This window comes from Camarhynchus parvulus, chromosome 1 (assembly GCF_901933205.1).
Source record: "Camarhynchus parvulus chromosome 1, STF_HiC, whole genome shotgun sequence".
Classification (NCBI taxonomy): domain Eukaryota; kingdom Metazoa; phylum Chordata; class Aves; order Passeriformes; family Thraupidae; genus Camarhynchus; species Camarhynchus parvulus.
Window position 1 is genome coordinate 66,565,085 of NC_044571.1, and position 23,348 is coordinate 66,588,432.

The 23,348-nt window shown below is 34.3% G+C and overlaps 1 protein-coding gene across 13 annotated transcripts in view; it reads right to left on the minus strand.

The window, feature by feature from the left end:
* The window catches only part of NBEA (neurobeachin), a 453,637-nt gene that overhangs the window by 236,949 nt on the left and 193,340 nt on the right, over positions 1 to 23,348 (minus strand). For all 13 annotated transcript variants that reach the window (XM_030944908.1, XM_030944837.1, XM_030944889.1 and 10 more), the window contains one exon: positions 7,648 to 7,709. In XM_030944908.1, the coding sequence (XP_030800768.1) occupies positions 7,648 to 7,709 (62 nt within the window). The remainder of the gene's footprint in view (positions 1 to 7,647; positions 7,710 to 23,348) is intronic.

Here is a 23,348-nt window from a genome sequence, read left to right on the forward strand (position 1 = left end):
CCTTCTGGAAGGAAACTCTGCAAGTATTGGAATGCTCCTGGCCTCTGGCCAAATCCCAGAAAGGAAAAGAATGCGAAACTTTCATAACACTATTTATGTGAATGTGAATTTAATAAAACAATGGTAATAGAAAGTTTTAGATTACAGTTTCACAAGACTACAGCCTCATTTTCCCTCTATTCTCTAGACTTTAAATAATACGTTAATTTTTTGCTTTCTTGGTAACACACAGACCCCCATTGCCCTTCTGATCACCTGTGGTAATTGGTTAATTTATCTTGAAAATGGTGTCAACATTCCCAGAGGAACATTTCATTGGTATTTTGGAAGAAGAAACAAAACAACCCAAAAACTACAGTTGCAAGAGCATTTACATTATTCAAACAACACTAGAGAAATCAAATTTATTTAGAAAAGTAACCTTCTTCTTCTTCTAAAATTTTGCATATCTTCTAATACAGACAGAAGATATGTACTATAGGATACACATATCTCAACAACTTCTAGAGCTTATCTCCTGACTAGAAAAATAATTTTATTTCAATTAAGGAATGCTAAAATTATTATTAACAAGATGTATGCGATGTATGGGAATTTATCCTAAACACCAGTCCACTTTTTACTCAACCACTCTTTGATGTTAGAGATAGATAACTAATTTGAACTAATTCTTCCCAAAATAAATGAAAATAAATAAATAAATAGATAAATAAATATTTGGATGTACAGAAAAGTACTCCTCATATTGTCTCCATTATAGTGAAGCCCCTGAAAGCTATAGTATATTTATTATTTATGATGGGTTCCAGTAATGAGCTTTGTATCCTTTCTCGGCCCCTCAAGAAATACCAACTCACTCTTACTTTCTAGGTACTTAGACCAGGTCTCAGATCCTTCTCAATTGTGTAGGCAGCTTTATAGAGACATCAGGGGAAGAAAACTTGCCACATTAAATACAGAGAGGCTGATTCTTACAATTTCCTTATTCTTGCCATGAATCCAGAAGTTGTTCAGATCAGCATCTCACTTGTGTGTATTCTTTAATATTTTTTGACAAGAGTACTCTGACAAGGATAGGCAAGAGAAAGGGCCTGAAGTCCCTTGATAACTCTGATATAAGATAAAAAAGAAAATATCCTGCTTATTATTAAAAGCAAAACACAGAATTAGTTTTCTAAATGTATGGGAATCTGTAAGGACACCTCACAAAATGATGAAGAAAGTAAAATCGCTCAACAAGTAGGAAGAATATACTAATGGTTTCCATTTGAAAGTTAGATTATCAGAAGCAGATGTTCAAGAGTAGAAGACAGATTGGGCTGGAAGACATTCCACACATGGGCAATGCAAGAAAATTCTGATAACTAGAATCTTTTGGAAAATAGTTTTCCAGGTAATTCACCAGAATTCCTTAAAGCAAGTAAGAAATGCCAAAGGTGGGGGAAGAAGTCTAAAAAAATAAGCACAAAAAACCATCTCCCTAGAAAACCACTTAATTTTAGAGGAAAAAACCAACAAACATATAAAGGGAAAATGTTTTGGCTTCTCCTGTAGCTTGTACTGGAGTTCATTTAGGAAATTACACTAAGTGTGTATAGCAACCTGTTTGTGTATAGGCCATGTGGTGGATTATGAAGGGCCCAAAATCAACATTAGAACCTAAGTATGTGTTTAAGCTGTACCATATTTGATACTGCATAGGGAAACAGAATAAACACCCCCTCCCTCTTGATAGACCTTTATGTAGTTCAAATAGGATGGGAATATTATAGAAAGTATTCACTTCACCTACAAAGATTGTGGTTATTGAACTTAAATCTGAGCCTATGGTAAAATGTGAAGATACGAAGCCTCATTTTGGAGCAACATTGCTGAAAATTTCATACACATTTCTAGTGCCTTGTCCAGCATTTTAAAATCTGTGTGGTTTTTTTCATCTATTTTAACTTCTTGCTCTTGCTCTAACTTCTCCCATCAAATGCCAAAATTCCTTTCTTGTATCATGATTCTTACAGAGGCAGCCTGTGTTCCCTAGAGTGCCAGCCATCGATCTGCCACCTGCTATTGGTATTGTGGCTACCTTAGAAGCATAATCAGTTAAAAATAACTTTTTTACTCAGAGTTAATTTTTGGTTTGATGTGACTGTTTCCACCATCACATAGTCTGATGAAATGGATCAGCAGCAATATGGAGCTAGGCATGGAGAAGATGCAATACATCTGCAAGTGTGATTGTGGCCAGAGAGAATTCTAAACTGACCACTAAAACTGTAGCCTAAGAGTGTGTTTCCATTAGATGCAGAGATCTGAATTTACAGCTTGCTGCCATGAAAACACAAGTTGTGTTTTCTCTTTTCTCCTCTGTGCCCCCAATTTTTCAATCCTGAATTTTTTGTTTAAGTAGCTCTGGTGGCTTTTGAACAAGGCTCTTAGCTAAAGAGCCACTAAACCAGGGAACAAATGTCTGAGCAGTTTTCACATGTGCTTGTGAGTTAGTCTTGTAAATATCAGCACTGGTACGAAAGTGGAGTTAGCAGAGAAGAAGCTGCAGGACGGAAGTAGTGTAGGAGATAGAGAACTTTGCTAGGATAAATGTTTTAAAGATATGCTGGAATAAAGGATTATTGAAACAATAAGTTTCTGTATGTTTGCACGTGTGTTTCTGCGCATCATTCCCCTCTATAAAATCAATTTTAATTCAGACTTTTTCAGTGATATTATATGCAGAGTTGTCTCCTATTTGCAATAGTTCGAAAACAGAGACAGTGGATAATGCCACAGAACAAATGCAAAAACACAAGCAAAGGTAAAACACCCAACTTGTTTTGTGATCAAGAAAACAGAGATTAAAACATTATATCCTCATAGAAATTTGCTTAACCAACCCTAATTTCATCATTGAAGTTATATAAAACACAATTTCCTAAGGAGATTAAGTTGCAGGGTTTTTTTCCCCTTAGATTTAAGGGAAGCAGTTATTATTTAACTTATCTTCAGCCTTTCCTATTGTGGTTGGTGTCAAAAAGACAAATAGCAAACACTTCTGTAACTGTTCTGCTATCACAGTTATTCTGAAAGGGCAATCACTTATTTAACAAAAATTATAGAGTATGAGAACTCCAGGAATACCTCTGGAAGGAGACCAAGAACTACAATTAAAGTTGAATCTAATACTGGCAACAAGAGTAAACAGACAAGTAATATTTCAACAAAGGAAAATCTATAATGAAAAGTAAAAGGTTTTTGCACAGCAGAGCTGGACAATTCCTCCTTAAACTGTTATAGAAAGCCTTGAATACAGTATGTTTGGTATCAGAAATTGTGCACTGTGCTTCTACTATATGAATTGCACATTTCAAGGCATCTTCTGGTCAGCTGCAGGGACCAGAAAAAGGTGGGGTTTTTTGTTTTTATTTATTTTTTTTTAATTTTATTTTTCCTTGGTTTCTGTGTTGATCAATTGCCAGTTACTGAAGAGCTATCCCACACTTTGAGGCAGAACCGACATCTAGATGTGCTGGTGTCTTCTGAAATCCCTGCAGCCTGGTTGACGGGTCTTTATTCTCAGAGATAAAACAACCATCAAATTTCCTCTCTGAAGATTCCCTTTGAATTTACACCAGCCAGGCACATCTTTGGGGTATTTTTTGTTCATTTGTTTTTACACATCTCCTTGGAGTGCGACTAATTTCTTGATATTGTTCCAAATTTTTTCTGCCACTTAGGACAATGCAGCACTTATCCTCATAATAATTATATTTTCAAACAGATTGAGTAACAAGATGTCTTAAATAATAAAGCAGTATTTTCTTTTTAAGAAAGTTAATTTCCCTTGTAAATAGATAAGATACAGAAAAATACAAGTGGCATGAGATAAAACTCCTCTGGGACACAACTACTCAATTTTTTCAGAAGCTGTCTCCCCAAAGAGAAGACTCTGCAAAGGGTCTGGAAGCAATTAGAAACTATTGTAGTGTTTTGGTTAGGGAAAAAAAAGAATATGAAAAAAAGTAATTGAAGTCTAAATCTGATGTAAGAAGGAACTACACTGCAAAAATTGATGCATTTTTCTAATACTGCATGGCTTATTGAAGAAATCTGCCACTCCAACAGCAACACAGCTGTGACATGCTCAACTAGGCTGAGGGAACAAAGACCAGCTAATCAAGCACAGATATTGTCAAACATAACACATCTTCATCCATTTTATGTTAAAATAGACTAAATTCAAATAAAAAGGCATATCGTAGGAAAAGTGAAAATCATTATATGTTTATTATCAATTATTTAGAATTTTTTTTCAAGTGCTTGGATGTGTGATTATGGTTTATATAAATAAAGAGAATAAAGCTTCAAATTAACCTAAATTTTAATCTAGTGCAGTAGGTGTTACTAGGAAAAAGATATAATACAAGTAAAAGATATAGGAAAAAGATATAATACCAGTATTATCTTACAGTATAAGAAATATTCTGAAAACACAGACTAGTGCTTTTTGTTCTTCCCCAAACCTACAAATGAAGTACCATCCATACAGGAGTTCCTTTAAAACTTAAAACGTATTTTTCACAGAAACTCCAAATTCCTTTGGGGGAAAGGCTTGATTGCATATTCCTCAGAGCCTAAAAGGCTGCCCATATGAACTGAATTATCCATGACATGTACCTTCAGACATTTGTAATGTGATATTTCATGTAAATTTAGACCATACCTTGGATGTGAGCCGCTGGCAATGTTGATTTTATTCAGGAGCTCAGATAAGAAAAAAAATTCTGACATCCTTGCTAATCTGTAGTCGTTAACATGGAATTTCCAACATAAAAAGCATAAAAGCATCTAATTTGCTGTAGCAAATGAAAGGAAAACAAACTTTGCATTTCCCTTTCCTTTTCAATGTCTAAAGTTACTCTGTTCTGTGCAAACAAAATTGTACTTTTCAAAGGTTTTTATTATCACCATCTATCTTTTGAGTGACACTTTTCAAACTTCCCCACATAATCTGTAAAATGTCATTCAATTTGAATATGAAGGATTTACTCATGTTAGAAAGAAAACCCCTATTTACACTGGGATTATTAAAAACCCACAAACTATATATTTTATGCAGTCTTTCCAGTTCACATTGCTTAATTTGTCTTAAGGAAAAACTCAGGTAGCATTGCTTCTTCTCTATATAGATAAATTATCCTCATTTGCTGTGGACAACATCTCCTATGATCCTAAGTTCTGCTAACATTTGGCTGGATTATGATATTTGGCTGTCATTTTCTTCTAACCATTTTATGTATTAGTATTTTCATAGCATTTATCTCATGTTTTCTTCCGTCAGACAGTTTTAAAATGTAAATTAAAAAAAAAAAAACCAAACCCAAACTTCCCTGTAGAAGAATAGAAGTATAGAGTGTTTTGTTTGCACCTATAGGATAAACCACTATATTCTGTGGAAATGCTACTGTTCAGAAGAATAGTCCAGAGGTCAGGAAGGTGAGGGGAGGAGGCTGCAATTTGCACCACTACGGCCCCCTGTTGATAGTTCCTGTAGAAACAATTACCATGACTCCCCCAATAAACACTACAGCATTAACTCCTGAAGTACTTCTTAATAAATGGACATCCAGAGACAAAATCCTCGTTATTTAGAAGACAAGGAAACAACCCTGAAGTATCAGATGGGGTATAAAAATGAAAAGCTTACAATTTCCTAAAGTAATTAGGTAGATGGAAGAGTTCTTCCAAGCAAACACTGAAGAAAATAAATAAACATTTGAAGCTTCAAAATTATTAGGCGCTTCTCATTAGTCCAGGTATAAAGTGAACCTTATTTTTAAAATACTTTGAAATAAAACCCAGCATATATAGGAGCCATAAAAATAACAAATTGATTTTTGCTGCATTTGTTACGTAGCTTTACTGAGATGTCTAAAGAAAGAGCATTGCAGAAAGAGCTTAAATTTCTCTCTCTTCCTTTCAATCAATATTTGAGGCAAAGTTTCATCTCTAGGGCCCTTAATGGCAGGAATTCCTGGAGCCAGCAAATGAGTAATGTTAAACCTATGATTAGATGATGAGGCCATCAAAGACACTAGACCCTAATGCTACATTCCACTTTATTCCTGAGAACTGCAGTAAAACCAAAGGCTAGGGAAGAAGGAACTGTAAGTTATTCTTTCCCTTGAAAAAAATGTTTCAAGAGCTGCTAAATACAAAAGAAAAAAGTTGTATGACATGAACATTGAGCTCAAAAGCTTTAATGGATCTTTTGGAATTTTCTTGGAACCCAAGACTTCGCCATTAGGTAACAAATTTTTCAAGTGCCCTGCTAGAGAAGGTTTGAAGTTGAAATCCCACTGAGGATTCCTGCCAGGAATGTATTTTTCTTTTACGTTTCCCTAACTGATATCCCTCTAAAAGAGGAAGAAAAGAAAGGAAGAGGAAAAAAAATACAAAGGAAAACAAGATTTAATGATTTCCTTATGACACAAGCTTGAAGAAATGCAACCTACAGACAGGCAAGGTAAGTTGGAATACTCCCCAAATCTACTTGTAAATGTTTATTATTTTCAGATAGATTTCTCAAAAGCAGATTTTCATTTCAATTGTCCCTAGAAATGCCTTTGTTTACAGTTTATTTTTGGTATATGCTGTCAATGTGCAGTAGCGAATGCTTAAGAAAAGTTACAAAGAAGTAATTTTCTTTGATAATTATATAATTAGTTAACCTGGGCATTTTATACACAAGCTTGTTTTGAGTTGAACTGTTATTATAGTTCTATGAGGAACATGGTTAATTAAATGTTGTTAGAAGTCTTTAGAGAAGTATAAAAACTTACAGAGTTATTTGGATCTGTTGGGAAATCCTAATTTTCTTACATTCTACAAAGTGAACAAATTTTTAAATGTTTGCTGATAACTTCTTACTGGCACTTTAAAGTAAAAGGGTATATATACAATATTAGCCATTAACACTTCTAGCAAAACAAATAATATGAAAAGCGAGATATAAATAATCCAAATAGTATGAGAAACTAGTTTAGCTTTCACTATTTTATTTTTGAAAGCATTTCAAAACATCAATTCATTTACATTTCTGAGAAACTCATTACTGCTGTGTTAAAACCCCAATAATCAACGACAGAATTTTTATATAGAAATCTTCTGTTTCTGCCAGTTCTTGAGGACTACTTGATCCATGTTCTTCTGCTTTTTATATAGTGACAGCTACATAAAATATTCAATGTTATGTCACGTATATTACAAGTAATAAAGTCAGCACAAAGTAACGTTTTAAAAAATCACTAATTCAAAGAGAAACTCCAACATAAAATTATGACCACAGTATCCTACTTATGTATTCTAAATAAGAACAGGCTTGCAGGAGAGCTCATACACAGAGAAAATGCATAATGTACAACCATACACTTTTAGAACATAAATGCAAATATACCTTTTACACCCTGTGAATATAGAAAAATTATAGAATGAATCTCTAAAAAAAAATTCTACAATTTATGTATTACCAGAAGAAACTAATTTTGGGGGTTTTTTTGTAATGAAATGGAAGAATGAAACAAACTGCCAGATACAATTCCTTGGCTGACAGTGATTACACAAGGAAATTAATACAATCAAAACCAGATAATGTCTTACCTGTGAACAAAGCAGCATAACCAGTTCAACCACTGAAGTACTTGACTTCATACAAACAAGACCTGCAATAAACAGTCAAAAATTAGTTTAAAAGATGGTGGTATTTTGATATTATAGCTCCACCGTTCCATAAATCCACAAAATATATAAATACATATTTTTTATAACTCAGAATAAAAGAAGTTTCAAGCACAATTAACTGAGACCTTCAGTTTCAAGAATATTTAAATGTTCATAAAAATCACCTGGAATAATCTAGACCAGTTCAGGACAGAATGTCTTCTAATTATTTTTGGCATTTATTATAGTTATTTAAATAAATAAATAAATAAGTAAATATTGGTATAATCTGAAGCAATTTAATGTATGATAAACATAAGTTAACACCTTTTGAATAATAAATGATGTATATCCATAAGAATAAAGTGATCAGTTAATAACAGGTAAAGAATAAAGCCTCTGCTTAGACATTATTTTAATTTTCATCTGGTAATTGATTATCCTGTAATTGAAAGCTTGAGTATTAATGAATAAGACATTAATGAGAAATCATATGTTTATTAAAATCAAACCCCATAATTTTTAGGGCATGTTTCTTAGAACAAACCTTGGATTATGTAGTCTAACTGTTACTCATTGTTCTGTACTTCATGTAAATAATAAATATCTAGCAACATTGTTGCTATTGCAAATGCTGGTTTGTAGCTTTGGAAACGTAAATTTACTCTCTGAGAGAAGGATGCCATATCTAAGTATTTTACAGATGAATTGTAAGGACATTTGGAGGAAATTTCATTTATACTGTTAATTTTGCATGTGCTAGCTTCTGTTATTTAAAACCATATAGACATTGATATGATGCTTTAGGGCATGGAAACACATTGGCTATGTTATAAAAAATGATAAATTTACAAATAAGTTTAAAAGTAAGGGCTAAATAGGTGGCTGGAAAGCAAGCTGATGTGCTTTAAGAAGGTTTCTACAAACAGTGATTAGAGACAAAAGCACTCCTACAGGATAGCATGTATATTTGTTTGGGGTAGTGGATAAATACCCTTTTGTGCCCATTTTGCTAACAACCCCATCCTTATTGTACAGTAACACAGAACAAGCTGTAAGAAGCCACTAGGCTTCCATTCTATCAGATATAGGGGCAGTTAATGAAATAAGAGGCAGATGTGCAAAGCTCATTTAGGGAGACAATTGCTGTAATTGATCAGCTATTCCTATGCTCAAGTGCTAGAGGATCAGAAAGATTAATGAGATACTTATCACCTGCAGGCTACTTCCACTGTTTGGAAGCTGACAAAGAAAATCCAAACAGAAGACTGAACTCTACAGTTAAGACAATGCAGGTAGGACAGACACATCAAATATTTCATCATAGAATGTTGTCTGGTTTATTATGAATTCGCCCCTTATTCTGTAAAATTAAAATGAACCAACTAAATAAACAAACCAAAATAAAACCTCTTTCTGTCACACACGTCTTTCAAAATCAGACCTCAGGTGTACTACAACATGACTAAGGCAAAATAATGTTCTTGAAAACCTATCCCCATGCTACAATCTTCTAAATTTGTACATGTTCTTACTTCTGATTTTACATCAAAAGAACAAATGTATCCAGAATAAGCGCCATACACAGTTATGAAAAAGAAACCAACTAAATTACATAAAAGTGATTATGCATCAGCAGTAATATCTTTGTATCTTCACCAGGTTTTCAAAAAGAAATCTTGACATAAAATATATACTTTGAAGAGACCTGATTTTGTGAAATTCAGAAAAAGAAAAGGATACAGAACTGACATCTGGTTAGCACATCAGCAGGCCCCTTAGTTACCAGCTCTTTAATTGCCTGCTGATGAAACAACCCATTGATAACAGTCATTAACACCTATCATAACCACTAGTATTAAAAGAGGCTGGTTTCCAGGTCCAAAAGAAACAAATAATTATCTTAGAGACTGTAGCACTTTTTTCATATGAAAATACAGAGAGAGACAGAAAAGCCTCATTAAAGAAGGTCACGGTGTCAACAATGTTTGTCTCAGTCTACTGCAGAAATTAAGTGTGCAGCTCTCTACTTATGAATAAGCAGAACTTGGAGTGGCCCAGACAGAAAATGGGGAATCTTGTGCACCTTGACGGTCAGTAAGAAGGAAATAGAAACAGAAATAGTTTCTGTTCACCTTTAAGTACTCATATCATACATTCCTTGAAGTAAAACAGAATACAGAAATGCGAAGCATTCATAGCAGGGCCAGTATTTTGTTTTATAAATTTCTTACATATCAGCCCCCTTAATCCTACTTCAGGGACTCCTTTCACTCAAAACACGAGGGAAAGTGTGTGCCCTCCATTATATGCTCCATTTCCTCCATCCTAGCTGCCAAGGGCTCTTTTGTACTTCTTCCCATCTTCGCTTCTTCCTGATTGAGCAGTTAAGATTTGAAATAAATAATGATTTTTTTTTTCTGTTACACAAAACACAATTAATCTTCAAAATCTACTGTCAGAGTTGTCATGCAGTCAATAGTAGAGAGTGATAAAAAAAGATCAGACCTAATGGAGGACAGATCTATTTCTGCCTATTAGGAAAAACTGTCAGAATGCCATCTCTGGTTGCATTATGACAATCCCACATCATCAAAAGCTGCAGGAGCAAGTTTAGGAAGAGCCCCAATCCCTATCCTATTTAACTTTTCCTTCGTGGACCAGAAAAAAAATATAATCTTATTACTTTTTCAGTTTCTAGATTTGTACCCTCCTCTCTTCTAGGAGTCCAAATTGTGTGAATTGATTCATTTCTTTTGGCATAGCATGGGAACAAAAAAAAAATTTCCCTCAGTACACAGTTTATATCCTGACATACAAAAATTAAAAGAGGGGTAGAAAAGTTTTCCTCCCATTTTTCAGACAGTATAGAAGACATAAACTGGTTGAGGTCTCTTCATAAAACTAAAAATAGGATTTGTAGTATGAATCAGAATAAATATCAATTTTCCAATTGATTTTCTAAGCTCCAAAGTGCTAACAAGTGCATTTTTTCTTCCTCTTTACCATTTTGCAGGGTTCGACAGGAGTTTTCAGTGTGTGCAAAATTTTATTAATTTTAACATAATGAGGAAAAAAAAGATAACAAGCTTGGAAAAATAATGGCTTCTCTGATTGAAAAGAGCACACAAATCTATTTTCAGTTCTCTTCCCCCTCCTTAACTCTAATGAGAAAAAGTATTTGCCACTCAAACTAAAACTGTCGCCTGCATTCTTCAGCAGCAGATAAGTTCTTCCTATACCATCTGTATCAAATGCCATTAAGGAAGCTAATGTAATTACTAAAATACAAGTGGGTATTTCCTGCATACAGCAAGGTTAAAAAGGTCACTGTTGAACTGAATGGAGTGCGCGCTTTTTACATTTGCTATTCTTCAGTAGTTTTCTTCATGGTCTATTCTCAGTCCATTAAATATAGCCATCAAAATTCAGCAATTTGATGGCAACAATGACCACATATATGGATGCAAAAACTGGAAGCATCAAGTGCATGACCTTGGCTAATCTGGAATAAATGATGTATGCCTGGCAATTATCTTGAAATGCTCTGGTTTACTTGACTTCTTTTTCAGTGTTCTTCTGTTGGCCCAAAGATATGCTAATTATTCCTTTTCACTATGACTTATTAATGTCTAAACAAAGATTAATTTCAACTATACTGTTTTAGTCATGCCTGTGGCATTAATGAAGTCATGGGTTCAAAACTTCCAAGTCACCATGCTGAACTAGTCAGTGTGAATTTACATTTTGAAGAAATATAATGTAGGCTGATAAAATCAATTTTTAAAAAAAAATCCTCATGAAATAAGATCATGGTTTTGAACTTCTTTTTATTATTATTAATACAATGTGTGTATGAGTCTAACTGAATACCACCACAATTTCATCTGGTATTTATCAAGGTTTGCCTGCATTTTCTTTCAATGATTTTACTTTGCGTCAACTTAAACCCTTATTGGAACTGGAATCAATTGTAATACTAGCAAAAACAAAACCTAAATGTTCTTATAGCTCATGTTCAACTTAGAAAAAAAGATGCAATTAACAAAACTTTAGAGCTTTTAGAAATCTTTCACTCAGTTATAGCTTGTGCTTATCTGAAAAATCTCAGGTATGTCTAGGTAAAATGTTTGAGAAAGTTGAATCCATTTAACTCAGTTCACAGAGAAAAATTGGTCTTTATTACTCCTCTACAGCATGTCATCCAAACTATAGGACCTTTGTATAGTACCAGACACTTATGAAAAAATACACACATGCTATTAAATCTATTATTCTAGTAACATGTGAAAAGTAATGAGAAAAAGACCTAAAACAACACACACACACACACACAAAAGAGAGAACACACTGTAAATCTTTGTAACTTTTTCTTTTTTGGTAAGGTAAGCTTTTTATATTTCCTACTGATATAGTCTTCCATCTACCTTATACAAAACTATACTGTTTCAAATTCTTTCAAAATGTTCATAATAATAATTATGGGTAATTCCTACTGTGATATCTCTTCCCATAATCCTCAGTGATTTCTGTGCCATGAGACAGAGTAGGAATTTTCTACCCATAATTACCACTCACAAATTGGGTTTTCATTTTTTTCCCCTTCTACTTTGTTCAGCATTTGTTAGGAATGGCACAACAAAGTTTCAAGGACATTTCTCCCTGGGCACAGAAACTAAAGCACATTTTGGCTGTGAAACTACTAGGACAAAAGTTATGGTGACGTTTTGGTTGGAAATGTGAGTTTTCCTTACATTTTATTTGCTCATTCTAACCCTCTTTCTTCAGCAAATTCTGGCACATGATTTCTTGAAATATATTTCTAAATCAAATTTATAATAAATAAATAACAGGATTCCTTTTTTGACCAAAAAAGTTATTTGGGTAATTTAAATCTACATTATTTCCTTTCTTCCATATGCTGCCACTCAGAGAAAATTAGATTCAAATTAATGTTTTTCATGAATTATCAAGTTGCTGGGAAGTTCCCTAAAGACCTAAAAGGAGAGAGTATGGAGAGAAAATTGAGGATTGGTGAAAAATTTGGAAGTAAATGCTAAGTATGCAAAACTTAAACTGAAACAACAGATGTTCTTATTCCAAACCAAGCAATTATTGGGGGGGCAGGGGGAAGATATGTATTAAGAATGCAAAGCTTTGCAAGATTACACTCAAAATTGGTTTTAGAACCGTACATATGTCACATATTTTGTAGGCATTTAAATTACACTAATGGTCCTTATGAAAAGCAAAGGCTGGGAAATATTCAGGATTTGAAGAAAGTCTGCAGATGGAAATCACAGCCATGTTGCAAAACAATTATAACTTTGCTTTTACTAGATGAAAGAAAACACTATTCCAAAGACATAACTCACAAAAATAACAAAGTCAGGGTTATGGATTTAACAATTCCTTCGGCAGCCTTGGCTGACATTACCACCAACTCTAGGGACCATGAAGGATGGCTGTATTAGTACTCCAGACCATTCTTTGTATGGGTAAATCTCCTTTACAGGACTGAAGAGTGATACAGAAAAATACAGTGAATGTGAATTTGACTCCATGTTTTTTAGTTGATCAAAACAGTTACAGTTCTTAAAGGATTTTTCGGTTATCGTGAAAGATACTGCACATTACAAGCAATTGTCTTTTTATCTGGTACTGGAAATCTAGGAAAGGTATCACCCAGGTTATCAAATGGAATACCTTTAAAATTTTACCATAAATCTTTAGAATGGACATCTTAGGAGAAACACCTCAAATAAACAGGGATAGGTCAACAAAATCCCTCAGATTTTAACCTGTCCCAACACAACTCAAATGGGTCAGCCCTTTTAGTCAGATCTGTAAAACAAAACAGACCTTAATATTGGGGCAATATTTAAAAGAATAAGAATGGTATGTAATATTTTCTTGAATAATTTTATTAAAGTGAGAAAACCTAAACTTCTTCACCACTGCCGTTACTAAAAAGGAATCTAAATATGGACTGGAAAACATCCAGATGGAACCACAGAATGGCAAAAACCCTTGAGAGTGTACCCACAGAGAGGGGATTTATTACAACACATATATGATTTAGTTTTTAAAATTACAGACCTTTGTCCAGTAATCCCATGAGCTGCAATGATATTGACAAAACTGATGCTAGTGCCACACTACTCTAAGAGTCCAGCATTATGCTAACTGGTGGATTTTCTGACAATTTTCCTTTATTGTAATGGGATGCACAAATTCTCAGACATCAAGTGAAAAGGAGATCACTTAATCTACAAAATAAAATCCACTACCACTGTTCAGTTTAATATACTGAAAATCTTCTGGCACATGATTTCTTGAAAATATATTTCAAGAAATCATGTGCCAGAAGACTTTCAAAACTGATTTAGTTTTTCATTTAATGCCTGTGGTAAATTTTTATTTGTCCAGTGCTCCACTGGAGTTTACTTAATATATGCATTTGTGTACTACTGTCATTCTACTAAAGCAGTATTTCTTCAGATAGAACTCTTTCCAAATATCTTCCAAATATTTTTGAATACTGTGGGATAGTGAAATAATTTGGTTATCCAGCTTCTATAACACAACAGATCTAAAATTTAGATCAATCTATCATGTATCAGTTGAGAAATTGTTCTAATCAGCATTAACAACAAGAAAAAAAAAGACAAAAATATTCTTTTATATAAAATAATTTAACACAAATAATAATTTTAAGAAAACAATTTCCTATTAAGTGAAGCAATTTTTTAATGGTATGACACATATTTACTACAATTTATTTGTAAATTTAATATATTTCCTCCTCTTCTAGACTACAGGTAAAAAAACCCAAGTAAACGATCACTCTGCACTGCAGCTGATCAAGCTAAAATAACTCCAATCTGGAAAATGTCTGCAAAGTGGAATTATTGCTTTTCTGTCAAAATGTACTTCATTGTCAGGTAGACTTGAGTAAGTTATAAACTTTTTTTTTCAACAGAAGCCTGGAAAACACCCACAATTACATATTCTAGAAGATCCCAAACTTATATTTATCTAGAAAGAATCTCAATGAAAAGCATTCCAGATTTTTCCTCCAAAACCAAACAGTCAATTGTGAGAATTCACATATTATCCCAAAAGTCTTCTTCCCTCTTTATGCTAAGATATTATTCAAATAAGTGGTTTAGGCCTGTCAATTAATTTCTACCTCAGCTGCTGCCAGGGACATTTTATTTTAATGGAAGAAGTAAGAAAAACAATAATTGATAAAGAAATTTAAAAATTAATTTAAAATGTGACAATTTTAAATATTTTTTGAGGTTTCATCATGTGGTATTTTCCTGTCAGCCCTTTCCTGAAAAAGTTTCCAATTTTTGATCAAATCTGTAGAAAAATTACTAAATGAAAACAAGTGATACTAAAGAAGTTGCCACATACTTAATACATGGAAAAAAGAGATCATCTTATTAAAATGAAGAAACATCTACCTCTCCTTTCTCATTTTTTCTCAGTCTTTCACGTCCTCTCAAATCTGAGCTAGAGGAAATATATTTTGCAATTATTGACTCAGTAGTAAATTATTTTCAAAGAACTATACAAGCAGAAATAAAGACATTAATTTCACTCATTAACATAATTAAAAGTTTATATTTTGTACCTTTACTACAACAATGGTGCTTTCTGCTTATCTCAAGAACCTTTTCTAAGTCTTCCTAAGGTAGTCAAAAGGGACATCCTAGAAAAGATACATCATAAGTATGACCCCAAATAACAGTCTCTAGAATATCAGGATTTCCCTGAAAAGGTATTACTCAATGCTACATTTTCCTTAGGTATGAAGTTTTACTTTAATTCCTGAAGTTTATCAACTTTTTCTTAGCTTCAGTCTACAACTTACTCCTATTTGACACCCTATTTTATGAGCTTATTCCTTTTTGTTTCTCTCCTCTTACAGTAAACATTGGAATTACTTTTTGATTTCTTCTTTCTATTATTTTCTACTAGCTCCTTGTTGCATTCTTTCCTATTATTAGGGGGACATGACAAAACTGAAATATGTGCCTGGTGAATGACAAAAAAGGATGGTGGGAAAAGGTTAAGCTACCCAGCAATAAAACCACTTACTCCTACTGATCCTCCTTACTTTCTTATATTTCTTCTCTTTAGCAACATTGGGGCCACACTGAGTGAACCAGCACAGCTACAAATAGGGAGTATAAGTAAACCTCAGAGCTCATGCAGCTTCCTAAATTCCTAAGGTGACCAAGATGACCCTTATTTTAAGTAGATGTGATCTCCTGAGTAGCAAAACCAATTTTTGTATAAATATAAATGTTTCCTGAGAATTTGATAACAAGAAAAGGAAAATAAAAATCTCCAAGCTGAACTTTGCTGACCTTAGTTGGCTGCCATCAGATCGTGCTTCTGTCCTGAAGCCCTACTGACAAGAGGTAATCATTCTGAACCAGTCTCTCAAAACAGAAAACCCTCCCCAGTCATAGATCTCTTGAAATAACTTGTATTTCTTGTGTTTCAGTTTTCTTTATTTACTTGACAGTAACATTGTTATGGGCTCTCTCCAGACCTGCTTTGACATCACTTTGCCATCTTAATTTGACATATCACAACTGTCTCTGCTGTCTGACAAGTTCTTTCAGCATGAGGTTTTCTCATTGCAAGAAAGTCTCCACAGACAAGAAGTATAAAAAGACTGAATCATAAAATTCCACACACCATCAGACAAAAAATATGATATAAGAGAATAGATGTTTAGCAGATCTGAGAATCTTTTTTTGAAGGAGGTAAAATTTAACATAAAGTTGCACTGAACACAGTAAAGATATTGTACCTTAGCTCTTGCAAAAATACTCCCAGATATGTAGGGAATCTGTTAATATTTGGGTAAATCAAGCTAGAGAGTTCATTAATGTTTATAGTATAATTAACATTTTTTCCCATCAGAAAATGATGGGAAAACAGGTATTTTTTAAAATTCAAGTGTAGTTTTTCAAGTAATTGAGTCTATAGTTTTTGTGCAAGATTCTTTTTTTAAGCCTTGAAGGCACGGAAACAAGTAATTCCATATCTAACAATGAACTAAAGAAGCGCCTTTAAATCATAGGATCAGTAAGGAAACCTCATAAATTTGGTCACTAATTAAAATATTTCAGCCTGGGTCATAGAACAGGTGATAAGTAGACAGAAAGTTAAGAATATAAATGGAAAAACTGTGACCAGCCCTAAATGAGATTAATTTTGTAAAGAACCTGGTCATAGAACACAGGCTACATGGAAAAGAATTATTTTACTATGTCACATGAGAAATACATCTTTCAGGGCATCTGATACAGAGATGTTATTTGCACCTTATAGATTGTCAGAGTCAGGTAGTTCTCTGGAAAACACTGCCGGTGTAATAAAGTAGATTGATTCCATTTTAAAGCCTTCAGAGGACAAGGGCTGGGGCAAATACCAGCCTAACTGTTTCAAGTCCAAAATCAGGCAGAGTCCCCTGCTGAGTTCTGAATGATGAATTAAGTGGAATAAGAACCAAAGAACCTCTGCCTGTGGAGAGCTTCAGTCACAGCATGAACATCCTGTAGATACTGAATACCATTTTGGCATACCACCTCGTTTTTCTTTGGACCTGGACAGTAGAGGAGAATATAATAAGGAGGGAAAAGGTGCCTGTTCTAAAAAAAATATTGTACAACTTAGTCCAGTGTGACCATTCAGCACTGTTGTATAGTTGATATGATGAGTCCACCTACAGGCTGTGTTACAGCAGTGCCTGCACATGTTAAGAACTTTCTCCAGAATCTTTTAAAAATTATTTCCTTGGAATAACTTTAAATAGGTCTCTTGCTACTCTTTTTTTTTAGTAGATTAGTAGGAAAATTCACTAGAAAAAATATTTCCCAGTAAAGCTGGAAGTTAAAGCAAGAGAGACAGAACGGGATTACAAAAAAGATAGACTATCAAGGAGGGTAATAGGGAGATGGACATAATGGAGGGTATTTTTCTAGAATTCTAAGGCAAAAAGACCAGTCTTTTCTAGGCCTTTGGCTTGCAGCTGGACTACAGGCTACCAGCTTGAAAAAGAAATTTATGAGAAAGTGGCTAATACTGCTGAAGTAAATGAGACCCAGGGATCACAAACAATTAACTCCTTTTCTTACTCTTTAAAGGCTCCAATATTTTGTGCATTTCATAATTTCGTAACTTCAAACATCTAGTGGCCTCTATATTTTCAAGGCTAACTTTCAGAGCTTCTTTCCATTAAACCTGACTGCTTTATATTGTTACAAGCTTTTGTTTTCCTGAACGTACATATTTACAAATTTTTTACATCTGCACTCTCCTAACTAAACTTCACAATTAGTCATTTCAGTCATTTTTTTCCTCCACTGTCAAAGCAACAGAAGAACACCAATTTCTGTCTAATGGGAATTCTTTACATTTTGGAATGTAAAGACATCTTGATTATTAATCAATAATATAATGAATGACATAAAATCTGAGTGCCAACAACAATTTCTACCCTTAAGTTACCCTGAGACCACACAAGTCAGAGACAGAGGAGAGGGCATGAGCAGTTAACCTCTGTTCCACAGTCTAATACATCTTAGTAAGTGTCCAACTCATTAGACAGGGATAGAGTGGCTCATATGTGTAATTAATTATTGGCAGGTTTACTTCCAAAAAGGTGCCAGATGCTATGCATTTCCTAGTTGCTATCTGGATCTCTGATCTATAATGTTTCCTGCCATGTTAAACATCTGCTCAGAACATACTTCTGCACGCAGGAACTTCAGTAAATCAAGAGTTAAATCAAAAGTGACTGAACGTGTATCCTCTTTCTGGTGATCGCAATGATATCCCTTTAAAGATGTCATAAAGGAATATTATGTGAAGGAAAAATGTTCTGTAACTTGTGTTGGGGTCATTATAGTTTCAAGATTTCAATGTGGGTAAATAATAGAGACTTCTTTTGTGGCACCTGCACTTCAGCTGTCTGAATTGGCATCTGTCTTGTCACTAGTAATCTACTTCTAAAAAAACTTCGTAAGTTGCAAAGCTTTGAACCTTGACTCTCTGGAGTAAGCGTAAAAAAATAGGCAAATTTGAATATACATTTAGCCCTTTGGCACTTCTTTGTTCCTACCAGTCTTCTGCAAAATGTGTTGTTTTCTTTCTTCATGCGTGCCTGACTTACTCATGTTTTTTAGTAAAACCCATGACCAGTCCCAAAGTGTGTGCAGAAACGTGAGCACACTGCGGAGCCTTTCAGTCAGATACTAGGAGCTAATCATACAAACCCTAGACAGAGAACTTCTTAATATAAATTTCTGACATGCCTATAATTGCACATCAGTTTGAAATTCATGAATGTGTGCAGGTAGCTTTTCAAGCAGCAGCAGTATTTTAAATTCTATCTGTTGGAGGATTTCATGCCCTGTTTCAAAATGACCTATGGTTTTCTTCATGGTAAAAACCTAATTTTGCAAATTGCTTACAGAAATTCTTAAAACTAAAAAGGAAAACAGAAACTTTAACTTACTGAAGAATAGCATTATCTGTAAATCATTATTATTTCAACCTCATTATATAAGAAGGGGTTAATTTCAGACAATTGTGCAATTTTTCTGGGATCTTTCTGCAAGTCTTTATAGTGAAGATAAAAAGTAATCTATGAATAGGAATCCTACTACCACAAATTCAGAAAAACTGTCTTACAGAGGACTGGATCAAGAAATTCACTGGATTTAACTGCACTGTGCTAAACATGCAGCATCACCTCTTCCTAGGCAGAGAAGTACACTTAGTCACTTTGGGCACAAGGAAAGGAAGGAGTGGCATGTGGCACAGCAAAGAAGTACATTACAAACTTAGCTTTGAAAATCAGCTTAGAGCTCCTGACCCAGTACAACCAAATAATGCATAAGATTCCTCATCCTTTACTGAATGGAGTGATCATGTCCGGTGAGACACTTATTGTAGATGATACTGGCCTGACCCCTCCACTGAAAGTTTTAACAATCACCTTGATGTCCAGCAGGGATTCCCTGATGTCTAATAAGGCTGAGTTCCTACTGCTCCCACGGTCCTGCTTTATCAATTGCTTTCCTGCTCCTCATGCTGCAATGCCCACAGTATTGTACCAACAGAGTATATTATACAGTATATTACAAATTAATCAGGTGTGATTATTTTGAGTTATTACTCAGTTTTCCATTCCTTTACTAAACAATGATGGCATACCTCAAATAATAGAGCAGAAAAAAATATCAAGAGTGAGTAAGAAACACACCCTAACCCAAGATAGGGGATATTTTTTTTCTAAACAGATGTTTATATTTGGGAATACTGTGTAAAAATAACATCTTTTAACAACTTCTGTTAAACTGGTCAACACATTGAAAAGTTATAACGAGACTAAAAGGCTGATCCTCCTCAGTCAATACAATCACATAAGTTTCATATTCTCAAAAAATCAGATTAAAGTACATATATAGCTATGCAGTCGTACAATTACAAGAGATCTCTGAAATCTGAGACCCAACTAGACCTGGCATGATCTTACATGAGGCTTCCCTGAAAAGACAAATTCATTATGCTGAGAAAATATCTCGTACTAAAATGAGCTTCAAGGTAATGATTAAAGAACCTCTATAAAAAATGGAAATCAATTTATATATATACACACATGATCATACATATAAGAAACCAGAAGAAAGGCTTATTTCATAAAGTGACACAAGCACTGACCATCTTTGATGCCTCAAGGGAAAATGACATATTCTTGACTGCATCTACAGTTAAGACGCAGTCAGCTGCAGAGCAGGGAAAAAGCCCACTGATTTTTTACTGATTCCTGCAGGTGGCTAGCTGACATTGAAGTACACCTGTCTATCACCATGTGAAAAAATGCAGTCATGACGATGTTAAAGCAAATTAAGGTTGATGCAGACTATTACTCCTTCCTTGATGTGGCACAGAGTAAATGGCGATTCGCATGCTCAAAAGTCACAAAGTTCCAAAAGCATCCAGCAAATACATTACATTTTTCCTCTTGAGAGGTTGGATTGATGACTACATTTAGAAAAAAATTTTGAAATAGTCATAATGACTACGAGTAACATCAATTGCAATAATTGAGGGTAAGCACTATTAAAGTTTTCCAATCATATTTACCCTCCTTAGGCATTCTCTTGGTAGAAACTCTAAGGCCTCTTGTAGTATTTAACTTCTTTTTATGTCTTTTTGATACATTGAACATATCAAGCTTCTAACATAGTACTTCATACCTCTGCAGTGCGTGCACCATTTTTGAAGCGCTGACTACAGAACAAGATAGTGGGAGTTCAACCAAATTTATGCACAGAAATGAAATCATTCATCTGTTCTTCCAAGGCACTGGACAAGTCTTTGTTGCCTCAGCAATGAGCCAAGGGAGCCAAACACCCCAATTATTTTGGGCAATCCCTCCATTCTTTGCATGGCTTTGTCCCCATCTCCTAGGATCCTTAGGATGGATCTAAGTCAGTTCTTTGCTCCTAGAAGTTGGACTCAGCACCTGGCTATGTTGAAATCTGACTTTTTCTTGAGTTTTGGTTAGTCCAGAAAGTGATTCAATATATCTCTCCAATAAAATGTCCTTGTTTCTCATTTTGTATATCTTCACCTAAGCACTTAGTTTTGCCAGGAACAATTCACCACTATAAAAAAGACTGTTAATAAAAATAGCAAAAGGAGACAAAATATTGGATTATAGAAATTTCAGCTTCATAAATAGCTTAAAATTTTATTTACTTGCTGTTAATTTGAGTTCATACAAATTTTTATTTAAAATTTAAATTATAAAATTATTTATTTATTCCTTTCCCCTCTTACTTGCTAATATTAATTAATTTATTTATTTTGTTCAAAATGCTGGCTACATGCTGTCCTACAGACTGGTAGGGCAATTACCTTATTTTTAGTTAGCTGGAAGAAAGCATGCCTGGACACACAAACTAAAATATTTTGGATGTGGCAGAGTGAGATAAAAGAATGAGAGAATAAAATGTACAGGGAAAAAAGAAATTCTTCAAGAAGAAGCATTTTTCTACTTTAGAGCATCTGCGGTCCTGAACACAGTAATACAAAGGTTCTGAAAAGTTTCTAAGAGAAACTCAAGGGGCATGTTAAGCTTCAAAAAGTAAATTTTCCCCAGAAAGTACAAGGGATTTCCAGATTAGCATAGCATCTAAAGGAAAATGGTTGTCCTGCTTTTCCTAATAAAAAATTCAGTATTATTCAAGAAAATCAGAAACTAATTGTGCCAGTATTGGTAGATGCCACAGTGATGTTACACTTGGGGTCTTGGGGAGCTTTTAGAGTAGTGTCATTTAGCACCCAGGTTCTGTCTTCTGTGGTTTCTAAAGGAATGTTTTGGGTAATTTTTCAATTGTTTCAAGAAGCCTCCTGTCAAACACGATACAAAGCTAGTCCATCACCACCTCTACTGAATATTTTCATAGAGCCATGTGGTGAGTTAATGAGGAGAAACAGATCCTGCTCCTATCAGCGCAAAAACGTTCTGTCTGTCATCTGACTTTAATTGTGCCTGTATCAGAAACATATCAAATGTACAGCAAGGAATTCATCAGAGATCCTTTGGAGAAGGGCTACCTGGCTGACCTTCTACCCAGCTAATGATACAGCAAAGTAAAAGCATCAGTGAATTTTCTTTGGTACTTCACTCAAGAGAAGGGAAAGCATTCTATGTGACTGTGTTCCAATTGTGGACCTATTCTTACAGCTCCAGACACTCCAAGAATAGCTGCAGTGGAAATACTTTTAGCCATCTGTGCTTGACAAAAAGAGGATATCGCTTTTCTTTCAGCTACAGATCAGATTACACTTGCCTGTAACATTTTCACCTAAAAGCTAGAATGTTGTCATGCACTTTACATGGAGGGAATTTGCAGACCATATGGAAACTAGTTAGCGAAAACATATCTGTGCAAGTGTTAAATGGAACTCCACAATGAGCTCTGCTAAGCTCAAATATGTGGCCTACACATATTGCATGTTTGTTTCCAATTAGATTCTGTACGGACGATTTTAACCTTTGCAACTTCTGCTCTTGGAGGCATTGGAAGAACCTCAGTTGCTGAACCACAGCAGTGTTGGGCTGGTTCTGGTATACTCTGTTTGAAGCTATTTGTGTTCAAATGGAAAAAGGTCCCTTTTAACCCATCAATGACAGTATTTTCTGCTCATAAAATATTCTGAGAAGTTGATGAAACATTTGAAATTCAGTGGAGTGTAAGATACTTTTGAAGAAAGAATTGGTTTTAGAAATAGAAGCAAGTAACTATTTCAGTAATTAGTAATTTAGTAATTTTAGTAGAGCAAATAGATGAGGAATTTCACCAATAAATATATTGTGCAATGTCAGATTACTACCTGATGGTGTTCCTCTGTTACCAGTCACACTTGGGAATTTACCAGAAAAAGAGAAATGAATAATTTCAAGTATTAGTGGCCTAAGTTTTTGGTCTAGACTAACCAAAGATCATTGCAGCCTGTTCATTTCAACTCCAATCAAAAATTAAAAAGGCCCTAAAGACATTAAGCATAATTTACTCAAACAATAGATCAACCAGTCT